This window comes from Somniosus microcephalus, chromosome 8 (assembly GCF_052327205.1).
Source record: "Somniosus microcephalus isolate GS21.2 chromosome 8, FLI_Smic_1.0, whole genome shotgun sequence".
In the NCBI taxonomy this organism is placed as follows: Eukaryota; Metazoa; Chordata; class Chondrichthyes; order Squaliformes; family Somniosidae; genus Somniosus; species Somniosus microcephalus.
Genome location: NC_140994.1, coordinates 240,371,295 through 240,384,708, shown reverse-complemented (window position 1 = coordinate 240,384,708; position 13,414 = coordinate 240,371,295). Strand labels below are relative to the sequence as shown.

Genomic DNA, 13,414 nt, shown 5'->3' with positions numbered 1-13,414 from the left:
TGGATGCCTTTAACAATCACATCTTTGCTAATGGATCTTTATCTGCATACACTTGTTTCCTGTGCTCCTTATTCGTGCAAGGGCATTTTACTTGAGTAAACAGATCTATGCATGTAAAACACTGGCAGAAGAGAATTTACTTGAATTCTTTGGCAAATAATTTCTCTGTCCATTTCGACCTCTTCCCTGAATACAGATGCTCTTATTTTTCTGGATTAATCTTTCCTACTACGGTGATTGGATAAGATTTATGCTGGTCCATCAAAGGATTGATTTTTCTGTTGCTTGGAGTAAAGGTTAGTCATTGAAATGGGCCCAATTCAAGTTAGTATAGCGAGGAATAACTCAAGCTTTTGCACAGAATCTATTCAGTATTTCATCAGAAATTGGCAGTTCACGTTTAAACAAAAGCAAAATACTGCAGATGCTGGAAATCAGAAAAAGAAACAGAAAATGCTGGAAATGCTCCGCAGGTCAGGCAGCATCTGTGGAGAGAGAAACAGAGTTAACGTTTCAGGTCGATGACCTTTTGTCAGAAATCTTTACGTTTATGTTGGGTCATGTTTGCAAGAATGGACAGCAGGACAAATTCTTATTAATAAACTCCAGTATACATACGCATGCAGCAAGACCTGGATAACATTCAGGCTTGGGCTGATAAGTGGCATGTGACCATTCGCACCACACAGGTGCCAGGCAATGACTATCTACAACAAGAGAGAGGCTAACCACCGCCCCTTGAAATTCAAAGGTATTACCATCGCCGAATCCCCCACCATCAATATCCTGGGCGTCAGCATTAACCAGAAACTTAACTGGACCAGCCACATAAATACTGTGGTAACAAGAGCAGGTCAGAGTCTGGGTATTCTGCAGCGAGTGTCTCACCTCTTGACTCCCCAAGACTTTCCACTATCTACAAGACACAAGTCAGGATTGTGATGGAATACTCTCCACTTGCCTGGATGAGTGCAGCCCCAACAACACTCAAGAAGCTCAACACCATCCAGGACAAAGCAGCCTGCTTGATTGGCAACCCTTCCACCACCTTAAAAATTCACTCCCTCCACCACCGGCGCACCGTGGCTGCAGTGAGTACCATCTACAAGATGCAATGCAGCAACTCGCCAAGGCTTCCTCGACAGCAGCTCCCAAACCCGCGACCTCTACCACTTAGAAGGACAAGGGTAACAGGCGCGTGGGAACACCATCACCTCCAAATACCCCTCCAAGTCACACACCATCCTGACTTGGAAATATATTGCTGTTCTTTCATCGTCATTGGGTCAAAATCGTGCAACTCCCTCCCTAACAGCACTGTGGGAGTACCTTCACCACACGGTCTGCAGCGGTTCAAGAAGAAGGTTCACCACCACCTTCTCAAGGGCAGCTAGGGATGGGCAATAAATGCAGGCCTTGCCAGCGATGCCCACATCCCAGGAATGAATAAAATAATACCACAAGCTGGTTCTTATCTATCAGCTTTCTAAGAATTGTGAATGTTGCAGGACCTCAACTTTATCGAAGATTATGTATATATGGGGAGAGCTCTCATCATTCTTTAGGATTATGCCCGTGTGGGGCCTCAATTATCCCAAAGATTAGATCAATGTAATTTTAAACTATGCACTAGTTTAACTAGAAGCACTGAGGTGGGAAAGTTTTGTATTCCATTGTGTGGCACTTTCTAGTTTGTATGTATAACCATATTTTAAGTTATCAATAGAAGATGTTTTAATAAGCTTTTGACACAGACACAATTAATTATGGTGTGAAATAGTTTATTTGCAAGCCAGTATAAATAACTAATAATATCTTATATTAATAACACTGATGAGGTGTATCCGCATCTTGAAGTCAGTAACTTCCTACAATACAGTCTTCATGGAGCATGCAACACATAAATAAATGAATAAATATGCATTCATAATTTTCACACTGTTTACATAAAAACAAAATATCTTTCTGCAATTCCACCAGTTCAGATTTTAATGTATTTTTCTCTATAACCCAATGGGTTAGTGGTTCCATTCAAACAGTGGAGAGGAATTAGGTTTGAATGTGCTAAGTGTTGATGTGATAATAACAACATCAATTAGTTCCACCGTAATGTTTTTGAGGCCATATTTTGCATTGAAATGCTCCTCTTCATTTATCAGTATATAAATATCACAAAAAATATAAACTTTGCTTCAAAACTAGTGTCACAATTGATTACAGACAAAAATAATTAGACCTGATATAAATATAGCAATTGATGATATAGAAATCTATTAGAAGTGTATATTTCGCATGTATAAATGCATTCAGCCAATAAAGTCATTTCTCTATTTTTTTTATCTGAAGCGTTTCAGTAAAGTTCTACCAACACTGTTTAACCTCAGTTTATTTGCTAATATATTTCAGCATTATCCACCTTTTCCTTTAGATTAAGTGTGTCAATCTTTAAGAAACCCTCTAGGATGGGGATCTACATGATTCGTAACATAAACTCTGGCATTCAAAAGCTCGGTTTTGTTTCTGGCAAACTTTGTCACTAAAACCAACTCGCACTTGCCTCCTTTCAAAATTTAAATCCAAGTATTAGCGCAGTACTGGAAAAAGGACATTATTAAACGCCAGCTAGGCCCGAATCGTTAAGCATTGGTGTTGCATCAGCACTAACACCTGAAGTACTTTGACAGTAGAATCATTACACTCCTGAAACCCCGAGATTCCTGCTCTTCCTGCGGGGGTGCAGCAGAGCAGAATTCCCATCTGTCCATGAAGATTGGCGCAGACCCGGTTCCCAAATTCCAGGGAAAATGTCATTAAGATAATCAGGATGGGGTTATAAGGCACTTCAAAGGCGGCAACCCCAACGGAAGACCATAAAATCAGAGCAACACCACACCGCTCTTGGTGGAAGATCTCAAGTGTGGGAAAAGCCAAAGAGGAGAAGCAGTATAAATTACCAAACACTCCACAAGGTGCAAATGCCCATGGTTTGCGAGCTAATCAATCCCCTTTGTGATCAATTGTCTTTATTGGGCCCTGAACAGGACTCTCAGTTGACAAGAGTTTCATTGGGTCGAATGTAATCGGCACAATTCCCAGGGTAGTCTCCTGCTGCCCCTCCCTAACAGGGATTTGCAGAAGAAGGTAAATGGGGCAGAAACCCAGCACATCCAAGTTCCTCCCTAATTTCTGTCCCCTTGGCAGGCGATGTGCCCTCTCCTGTCTCTACAAATTTGGGTCCATGAGGTTTAGTATTTACTTTAACCAGAGTGTGGTGGATAATTCTAAAATATTACATTAACAACTACACTGAATTCTTGAATCTGTAAAATAAATACAATACTACGATATTCATGAATCATACCTCAAGTGCATTAAAAAGTCTACAAAAACAAGTGTTCTTTGAATTTCATCCATAACTTTAAAGATATAATAGAAATTTGTAAAATATTAAATTAATCATTGTACTCGGGATTATGAAGCTACTGTTGTCCAATTTCAGAAGGATATTAGAAAAGGTCATCAGTAGAATTTTAGTGTGGCCTTAGATTCTTCTCAGCCCCTTCAGATTCCTCCTTCTTCTCTTCGTGTCATTTGACCTGATTCGAGCTATAAACCTGTTCAAATGGTCCAGGAATTTCAGCAGTCCGAAAGATCTTGTTGCAGCTGGTGAACAGTCAGATCCAGTAAACTGAAAATGTATTCAGAAAAAGGGAGATTAAGTCAACATTTGTTTCATTCATTGGTAAAAACCTTTATTTTTTTCCAACTTTCTTCCCTCCTCTCATAAAGACGCCAAATCATGCTGGAGTATGGTTGCACCACAGCTCTCCAGTGTGTTGCTCAAGTGACCATTCTTTATGCGTGAGACCAGGCAATGCTTGTTGCCGATCTGTTTAACCATGGAAAGCATCACAGCTGAGGTCCATCCTATTCTAAACTAATATCCACACATGTGCATTTTCCAGCAGAGATCACTGGACAGCTGTCAGGAACGGGGACTCTGGTGAATTTTCCACCCTCGTTATCCCAGGGATGGTGGGATCAATTGTTGCACCACAACTGCTGCTCCGGTTGGCATCAGCTAACTCAGCACAGTACCAGGTACGTTGGGATGTCACACCAAGTGATGTTTTTAACTACTGGGCCAATGGAAAGACATTGCATGTATTGATGAGAAATTCTTCCACACATTACATTCCTCCCATGGACACAATCATAGTTGCTGCATGACATTGCCCATGAGAGAAATATAAGGCATGGTGAAGTTTCTGGCCAATTATTTATTAAAATAAACAAACTCAAACCAAAATTACCTTGCATGCTTTCTTCAGACGCATTAGGTTTGAAACTGTTTCATTCACAGCTTTGTTTTGATTGTCCATCGTCTTTAGCTCTTGAGTGAAGATTTCAGTTATATTTTTGAAACACGATTCTTTCTAAATGGAGAAACAGAAATTACCCTTTCATTATATAGATCTAATACTCCACTGAAAGTGCGACAGATGCGATGAGCTAAAAAGATGTTCGTTTAAAAGTGCTTTGGTTTTTTTCTGATTTCGGCTTGATGGATCTCATATTTCCACATTTCTTTTGTTTGTGCTGTTTATTTTATTTTCATCTTGTCCTCATTAAGGTGAGGGATGTTAGTGCTGGAAAATAGAACACTTTGGGGTAGAAATTGGTTCTGGTCCGTAACCTACCGCACACAGACAGTGCGTGCCCCAAATCGGGAGGCCCGAGACTCACATGAAATTGAGCCTCGGGCCTCGTTTCAATAACTGGGGCGAGCTGCTGGTGTCTGGCGTGCCTCCAGAGGCGGATTGCCCAGTGCCAGCGGATTGATTTCAAGCTGTATGCCTCACCAGCAGTGGCCCAGGTAACTCCCGGACGGTGGGGGCTGGAGGAGGAGAACATGAAGTGAATCATAGAATCAAAGAATCATAGAATGGTTACAGCAAAGAAGGAGGCCATTCGGCCCATTGAGCCCATGCCGGCCCTCTGCAAGAGCACATCAGCTAGTCCCACTCCCCCACTCTTTCTCTGTAGCCCTGCAAAAAATTCTTTCAGGTACTTATCCAACTCCCTTTTGAAAGCCGTGATTTAGTCTGCCTCCACCACCCTCTCAGGCAGTGCATTCCAGATCCTAACCACTCGCTGCGTACAAAGGTTTTTCCTCATGTCGCCTTTCGACCTTCTGCCAATCACCTTAAATCTGTGTCCTCTGGTTCTCGACCCTTCCACCAATGGGAACAGTTTCTCTCCATCTGCTCTGTCTAGACCCCTCATTATTTTGAACACCTCTATCAAACCTCCGCTCAACCTTCTCTGCTCTAAGGAAACAACCCCAGTTTATCCAGTCTATCCACGTAACTGAAGTCCCTCATCCCTGGAACCATTGTTGTATATCTTTTCTGCACCTTCTCTGAAGCCTTCACATCCTTCCTAAAGTGCGGTCCCCAGAATTGGACCGATACCCCTGTTGTAGCTGAACCAGTATTTTATAAAGTTTCATCATAACTTTCTTGCTATTGTACTCTATGCCTCTATTTATAAAGCCCAGGATCCCGTATGCATTTTAAAGCTCTTTCTCAACCTGTCCAGCAACCTTCAAAGATTTCTCCAGATATACCCCAGGCCTCTCTGTTCATGCACCCCTTTTACAATTGTATGCTTTAGTTTATATTGCCTCTCCTCGTAGTTCCTACCAAAATGTATCACTTCACACTTTTCTGCGTTAAACTTCATCTGCCATGTGTCTGACCATTCCACCAGCCTATCTATGTCCTCGTGAAGTCTATCACTATCCTCCTCACTGTTCACTATACTTCCAAATGTTGTGTCATCAGCATATTTTGAAATAGTGCCCTGTACACCTAAGTCCAAATCATTAATATATATCAAGAAAAGTAGTGGTTCTAGTCACAATCCCTGAGGACCACCACTGTATACCTTCCTCCAGTCCGAAAAACAACCATTCACTATTAATCTCTGTTTCCTGCCTCTTAGCCAATTTTCTATCCATGCTGCCATTGTTCCTTTTATTCCATTGTCTTCAACTTTGCTGGCAAGCCTATTATGTGGCACTTTATCAAATGCCTTTTGGAAGTCTATGTATACCACATCAACCGCATTACCCTCATCAAAAACTCGACAAGTTGGTTAAACTCAATTTTCCTTTCACAAATCCTTCATTTATCCACACTTGTCCAAGTGATTGTTAATATTGTCCCAGATTATCATTTCTAAAAGCTTCCCCACCACCGAGGTTAAGCTGACTGGCCTGTAGTTGCTGGGTTTATTCTTGCACCCTTTTTGTGAACAAGGGTGTAACATTTCCAATTCTCCAGTCCTCTAGCACCACCCCTGTATCCAAAGAGGATTGGAAGATTATGGCCAGTACCTCCGCAATTTCCACCTTTCCTTCCCTCAGCATCCTAGGTTGTATCCCATCCGGTCCTGGAGACTTAACTACTTTAATTACAGCCAGCCTTTCTAGCACCTCCTCTTTATCAATTTTTATCCCATCCAGTATCTCAACTACCTCCTCTTTCACTCTGACTTGTGGGGAGTGGCGGGGCGATCACTGGCCGGCAGCATCCCAAAGAAGTGTCGTGGATTCGGGAGGTGCACTCCTTCAGCCAGACTCACATGCAGGCTGTATAGACAAGGCAATGTCGCCTGCAAGTCAATACTGATTTGAGATCGACAGCCAAAGAATTTTTTTAACATTCAAAAAATTTGTTTTAACTGACCAGTAAAACATGTATTGCAAATCATTTTGACAAGTTCATCTCTTACCAATAAACTCTTTATAATAAGTTACATAATAAGAGTGATTATTATTTCATTGTAACTTTGGAAAATATAATTTCAGACCAGATTGCTTTGGAACGCTTTTGAAATGTCTAAAAATAAACCTGAAAGACAGTATGGTGATAAAGATATAAAGAATGAAAATACATACCCCAACATTGATTGGTGTTAACAGCATTGCCGAATGCTACAAAAAATAAAATATAGCTACAGTTAGAATTAATGAACAGTATATAGACAGCAAATTACACCTATAAGAAATCTTGTCAGTCTTTTATAAAGTTTATATACACACGCACGTGTATATATCTATAAAGCATTAAGGGTGCCCGGACCAGGTTAGATGCACCACATATATATATAGATGTAATATTACATTATTAATTACAGAAAAGAGAAATTAAACTTACATTTAAGTTCCGTAGCCCAACAATATTGGTTTGAATTTCACCAAGTATTCCAAAGGAGCATGTTTCAAGTGCAGTCACAGTGCAGCTGAACAGAACTAGGCAGATGATGAGCATTTTGCTTTGAAGTGCTGGAGGAGCTCTGGCTGCTGTTCCTCACTACAGTTGTTGTACCTTTCTCACATGTTGTAAATTCTTTTTATACATACTCCCCACACCAGAAATTAATTGACCCAAATGAGAGGAAATGGGAAATACCAAATGATGATCTATGTGACTTACTCAAAGAAATTCCTTTACTGCAGATATCCAAAAATTCTAAAAGCCCGTATAAGGCTGTTGCTTCAAATATCTATAATCAAGATGTTATCTAACCAATACCAATAATTTCCAGGCATCCACATCGTGATATTAGCTTCCTTTCATCATTTCCTTCGTACATTTACCACTCATAATGCTGTACTCACCAGATTCGTCGTTGCTCATAAGCTGGGTTTTCTACAATCCATCCTTCTCATCAGCTTTTTATTTTGCTTTGTATTGTCTTTTTGGTTTCTTGATGCACTAATCATAAAGAAAATAAGGATTCCATTTTGTGGAATTCGCTACAGCAAATAATTGTTAGTAGCCACAACACACCTGATAGCAAACAACGTTTAAATGACTGAATTAAACTGTTGCACAATGTCAAACTGACAAGGAATCAGTGAAACTGCACTAACATGACAGCTGTGACTCATTACTGAGGATGCCTTTAAATACCACCCCTGGAGCTGGCATCTGCCTGCTTGAGATTAGTGTGTAAAGTTAAGGCACATGGGATTGGGGGCAAGGTATTGACTTGGATAGAGAACTGGTTGGCAGACAGAAAGCAAAGAGTTGGAATAAACGGGTCTTTTTCCGAATTGCAGGCAGTGACTAGTGGGGTACCGCAGGGATCGGTCCTTGGACCCCAGCTATTCACAATACATATAAATGATCTGGACAAGGGAACTAGATGTAATATCTCCAAATTTGCAGATGACACAAAGCTGGGTGGGCGTGTGTGCTGTCAGGATGATGTCGAGAAACTCCAGGATGATTTGGACATGTTGGGTGATTGGGCAGAAACATGGCAGATGCAAAAACAGGAAGGCAGATTATTATCTAAATGGCAATAGATTGGGAGAAGGGGAAGTGCTACAAGACCTGGGTGTCCTTGTGCACCAGTCACTGAAGGTAAGCATGCAGGTGCAGCAGGCGGTTAAGAAGGCAAATGGTATGTTGGCCTTCGTAGCGAGAGGGTTTGAGTACAGGAACAAGGATGTCTTGCTGCAGTTGTACAGGGCCTTGGTGAGACCACATCTTGAGTATTGTGTGCAGTTTTGGTCGCCTTATCTGAGGAAGGATGTTCTTGCCATGGAAGGAGTTCAGTGAAGATTCACCAGGCTGATACCTGGGATGGCAGGAATGACGTATGAGGAGAGATTGGGACGATTGGGCTTGTACTCACTGGAGTTTAGAAGAATGAGAGGTGATCTCATTGAAACTTATAAAATTCTGACAGGACTGGGCAGACTAGATGCAGGAAGGATGTTCCCGATGGTCAGGGAGTCCAGAACCAGGGGACACAGTCTAAGGATAAAGGGTAGGCCATTTGGGACAGAAATGAGGAGGAATTTCTTCACCCAGAGAGTGGTGAAACTGTGGAACTCTCTACCACAGAAGGTGGTGGAGGCCAGTTCGTTAAATATATTCAAGAAGGAGTTGGATATATTCCTTAAGGCTAAAGGGATCAAGGGGTATGGGGAGAATGCAGGGACCGGGTACTGAATTTGGATGATCAGCCATGATCGCATTGAATGGCGGAGCAGGCTTGAGGGGCCGAATGGCCTACTCCTGCTCCTATCTTCTATGTTTCTATGTTTGTCCCTCTTGCTGTTGGGGGGAGGCTCTAATGCAGGGGGCAAAAATTAATTTTGCAGATCGGGCACCCAGTGAGCATTGCACACTCACTGACATCACGATTTGTCTGGTGGTGAGGACCCCGGTGCTAACAGGTAGCGGCAACGCAACAGGGGGGCCGGCTTTGCTGTCCAGCACTTGATTCGTCTTGCCCTGGAGCTACTGCATTCGCGCCCCATTAGCACCCTCACCAGGCGCTAACAGGAGGTGCTAACCAACTGAATTTCCCCCCCCCCCATGCCTCTATTGATGAAGCCCAGGATCCCGTTTGCTTTTTTAAATTTGTTCTCAACCTGCCCTGGCAACTTCAATGAATTCTGCACATATACACCCAGGTCTCTCTGTTCGTGCACCCTCTTGAGAATTGGACCTTTTAGTTTATATTCCCTCTCCTCGTAGTTCCAATCAAAATGTATCACTTTGCACTTTTCAGCATTAAATTTCATCTGCCACGTGTCCGCCCATTCCACCAGCCTGTCTATGTCTTCTTGAAGTCTATCACTATCCTCCTCACTTTTCACTATACTTCCAAGTTTTGTGTCATCTGCAAATTTTGAAATTGTGCTCTGTGCACCCAAGTCCAAATCATTGATATATATCAAGAAAAGCTGTGGTTATAGTACCGACCCCTGGGGAACACCACTGTGTACCTTCCTCTAGTCCGAAAAATAACCGTTCACCACTACGCTCTGTTTCCTGTCACTTAGCCAATTTTGTATCCATGCTGCCACTGTCCCGTTTATTCCATGGGCTTCAACTTTGCTGGCAAACCTATTATGTGGCACTTTATCAAACGCCTTTTGGAAGTCCATGTACACCACATCAACTGCATTGACCTTATCAATCCTCTCTGTTACCTCATCAAAAAGCTCAGTCCAGTTAGTTAAACATGATTTGCCTTTAACAAATCTGTGCTGGCTTCCCTTAATTAATCCACACTTGTCAAGTGACTGTTAATTTTGTCCTAGATTATTATTTCTAAAGGTTTCCCCACTATCGAGGTTAAACTGACTGGCCTGTAGTTGCTGGGTTTATACTTACACACTTTTTTGAACAAGTGTGTAATATTTGCAATTCTCCAGTCCTCTGGCACCAACCCCGTATCTAAGGAGGTTTCAAAGATTATGACCAGAGCCTCCGCAATTTACACTTTCCCTCAGCATCCTAGAATGCATCCCATCCAGTCCTGGTGACTTAGCTTCTTTAAGTACAGCCAGCCTTTCCAGTACTTCCTCTTTATTAATTTTTATCCCATCCAGTATCTCAACTACCTCCTCTTTCACTGTGACTTTGGCAGCATCTTCTTCCTTGGTAAAGACAGATGCAAAGTACTCAATTAGTACCTCAGCCATACCCTCTGCCTCCATGCTTAGGTCACCTTTTTGGTCCCTAATTCACCCCACCCCTCCTCTTACTACCCGTTTCCTATTTATATGCCTACAGAAGACTATTGGACTCCCTTTTATGTTAGCTGCTAATCTATTCTCATACTCTCTCTTTGCCCCTCTGATTTCCTTTTTCACTTCACTGCTGAACTTTCTATACACAGCCTGGTCCTCACTTGTATTCTCAACCTGACACCTGTCATACGCCCCCTTTTTCTGCTTAATCTTATTCTCTATCTCTTTCATCATCCAGGGAGCTCTGACTTTGGTTGCCCTACCATTCCCCCTCATGGGAATGTACCTCGACTGTACCCAAACCTCTTTAAAGGTAGCCCATTGTTCGATTACAGTTTTGCCTATCAATCTTTGACCCCAATATAGCTGGGCCAGATTCATTCTCAACCCACTGAAATTGGCCTTCCTCCAATTAAGTATTTTTACTCTAGCTTGCTCCCTGTCCTTTTCCATACCTAATCTAAACCTTATGATACTGTGATCACTGTTCCCTAAATGTTCCCCTACTGCCATTTGCTCCACTTGACCCACCTCATTCCCCAGAACCAGATCCAGTAATGCCTCCAGCCTTGTTGGGCTGGAAACATACTGATCAAGAAAGTTCTCCTGAACATACTTCAGAAATTCTTCCCTCTCTCTGCCTTCTACACTATTACTATCCCAGTCTATATTAGGATAGTTGAAATCCCCCATTATCACGACTCGATAGTTCTAGCACCTCTCTGTAATTTCCCAGCAAATGTGCTCCTCTATTCCCTTCCCACTAGTTGGTGGCCTATAGAATACAGCTCGTAGTGTAATGGCACTGCTATTGTTTCTTACCTCTCACCAAATAGATTCTGTCCTTGACCCCTCCAGGACATCCTCTCTCCAGCACTGTAATATTTTCCTTAATCAATGCTGCCACCCCACCTCCTTTCTTTCCACCCCTATCTTTCCTGAACACATTGGGCGCGATCTTGCCCGCCCTGGGGAGGCGGGTTTGGAGATGGCACTGCTGGGAAAATGGGAAAATCTGGGGGCGGGTACCCATCCCGCCCCCCAACCCACCTCTGTACAATCTTCCCGGGAGGCGGGTAGCCGACCCACGCCAGGTCCCGTCTCCTGGAGGTGGGAAGGGGATTACAGCCACTTAACTGCCTGTTAACAGGTAGTTAACAGGCAGATAAGAGGATTATCCCCATTTTATCCACACAAGTGCGGGCTTCCCGAAGGCTGCGAACCCCGCCAGGGTCACCGAGGCAAGCAGTGGGTCTGCGGGGGTCGGAGGGGTGCAAAAGTGCACTGTGCAGGTAAGTGATGGGTGCAAGTGTGGAGAGGTGAGTATGTGAGTTAAGTGGAAGGTGTTAGAAAATGTTTATTTACCTTTGTTTCTTCCTGCAGGCTTCAATCGTTGAGGATGCGGAGAGTCTCGCACCTCCGCGGCAGAGATGACAGAGGGCTTCCCAGAGCTGTCAAATGCTGACAATTCATCTATTAAAAACTTTTGGCGGAAGAAACGTCATTCGTGGACGTTCTCTGTAACCGGCTTCCGCGTAAATGGCCTGCAAAGCCCACAGGGAAAATAGCATTTGTTAGCCAGAAGTTGATGGAAGTCGGACTAAAACCCGACAAGTGGTAGTCCCGCCTCCAAAAGCTCGCCATTGGCAAAATCCAGCCCCTTATATCCAGGAATATTTAGCACCCAATCCTGCCCTTTTCTGAGCCAGGTCTCTGTTATCGCCATCATATTCCCATGTGACTATTTGTGCCTGCAGCTCACCAACCTTATTTACCACGGTTCGTGTGTTTACACACATGCACTGTAAACCTATCTTAGACCTTCTTACATTCTCTTTTAGTCTGACCCCACCTAATGCCATGCTATTTCTCACTCTTGTGCTATCTGTCTCTCCCAATCCTTTGTGCACCTTGTTTCTCCTTTCTAATGCTACATCCTGGTGCCCAACCCCCTACCAAATTAGTTTAAACTAACCATTAAAGTCAGTAGAGATGTAAAACGGGCTGCTGATTCACTATCACCAGTTTTACAGTATTGCACCAAGTCAAGATTTACCGCAGTGACTTCGTAATGTGACTGTATCATCATTATCTAATCTTTCTCTGCAGCACTGTGCTCACTGCACTGCACTAGCTAAAATATTTTACAGCTATCGCACAGCACGAATCGCATTATTTTTCTGTTTCTCAAACAGATCACGGTCTGTTACTCTGGTTGAATTTAACATGTCGAGGCATGGTTAACACTATTAAGTATTAATAAAAAATTGACATTTTATATCTTAATAATGCCCCAGATATTTGCTGTGGCAGGGCATCCGTGCTCTGATATTTAGACTTTTTCCCTCAGCTTTCAGCTCGAAGGAATATTGCCCTGCAAGTTGCTGGAAGTGTGAGCTGATAACGGCGCAACGAAGGCAACGGGGCATCTGGGACCTTGGTGAACAATGGGGCGAACAAACTATCACTTTAACCAATGAGATTTAAGGATTGTGATAGAAGCAGAGGAATGACAGAGAAGGAAATAGGGTGAATTAAAGTCAAATTAGATACTGAAAGAGAAATAAAGAGAGGGAAAGAAAGATTTGATTAAGAGAGAGAGAGAAAAAAGAGACAGAAAGGAAAAGAAAGAAAACATTTATAAAATCTCTCACTACAATTTAGTACCTGTAGGAATGAGACCCCACAGTTTCAACTGTTCTCTTTCTGGGCCTGAGAGGTTGAGCAGCATTTCAGAAATATAAATCTCATCCTTACTTATTAAATAGCAGCCCTAGGCATTCTGCCAACTAGAAACAGGAAAAGGCACCTCACCCATCAGTAAGAATCAGTGAGCAATATTGAATTTGC

The 13,414-nt window shown here is 42.7% G+C and overlaps 1 protein-coding gene across 1 annotated transcript; it reads right to left on the bottom strand.

Moving 5' to 3' along the window:
• Positions 1–1,915: 1,915 nt before the first annotated feature.
• Positions 1,916–7,428, bottom strand: LOC147114193 (uncharacterized). The gene is made up of 4 exons (XM_085994065.1): positions 7,224–7,428; positions 6,965–7,000; positions 4,314–4,436; positions 1,916–3,688 (listed from the first exon to the last, which is right to left on the bottom strand). Exons 1-4 carry the CDS (start codon positions 7,335–7,337, stop codon positions 3,542–3,544), a joined length of 420 nt encoding a protein of 139 aa, XP_085850191.1. The 5' UTR covers positions 7,338–7,428; the 3' UTR covers positions 1,916–3,541.
• Between the last annotated feature and the right edge of the window lie 5,986 nt (positions 7,429–13,414).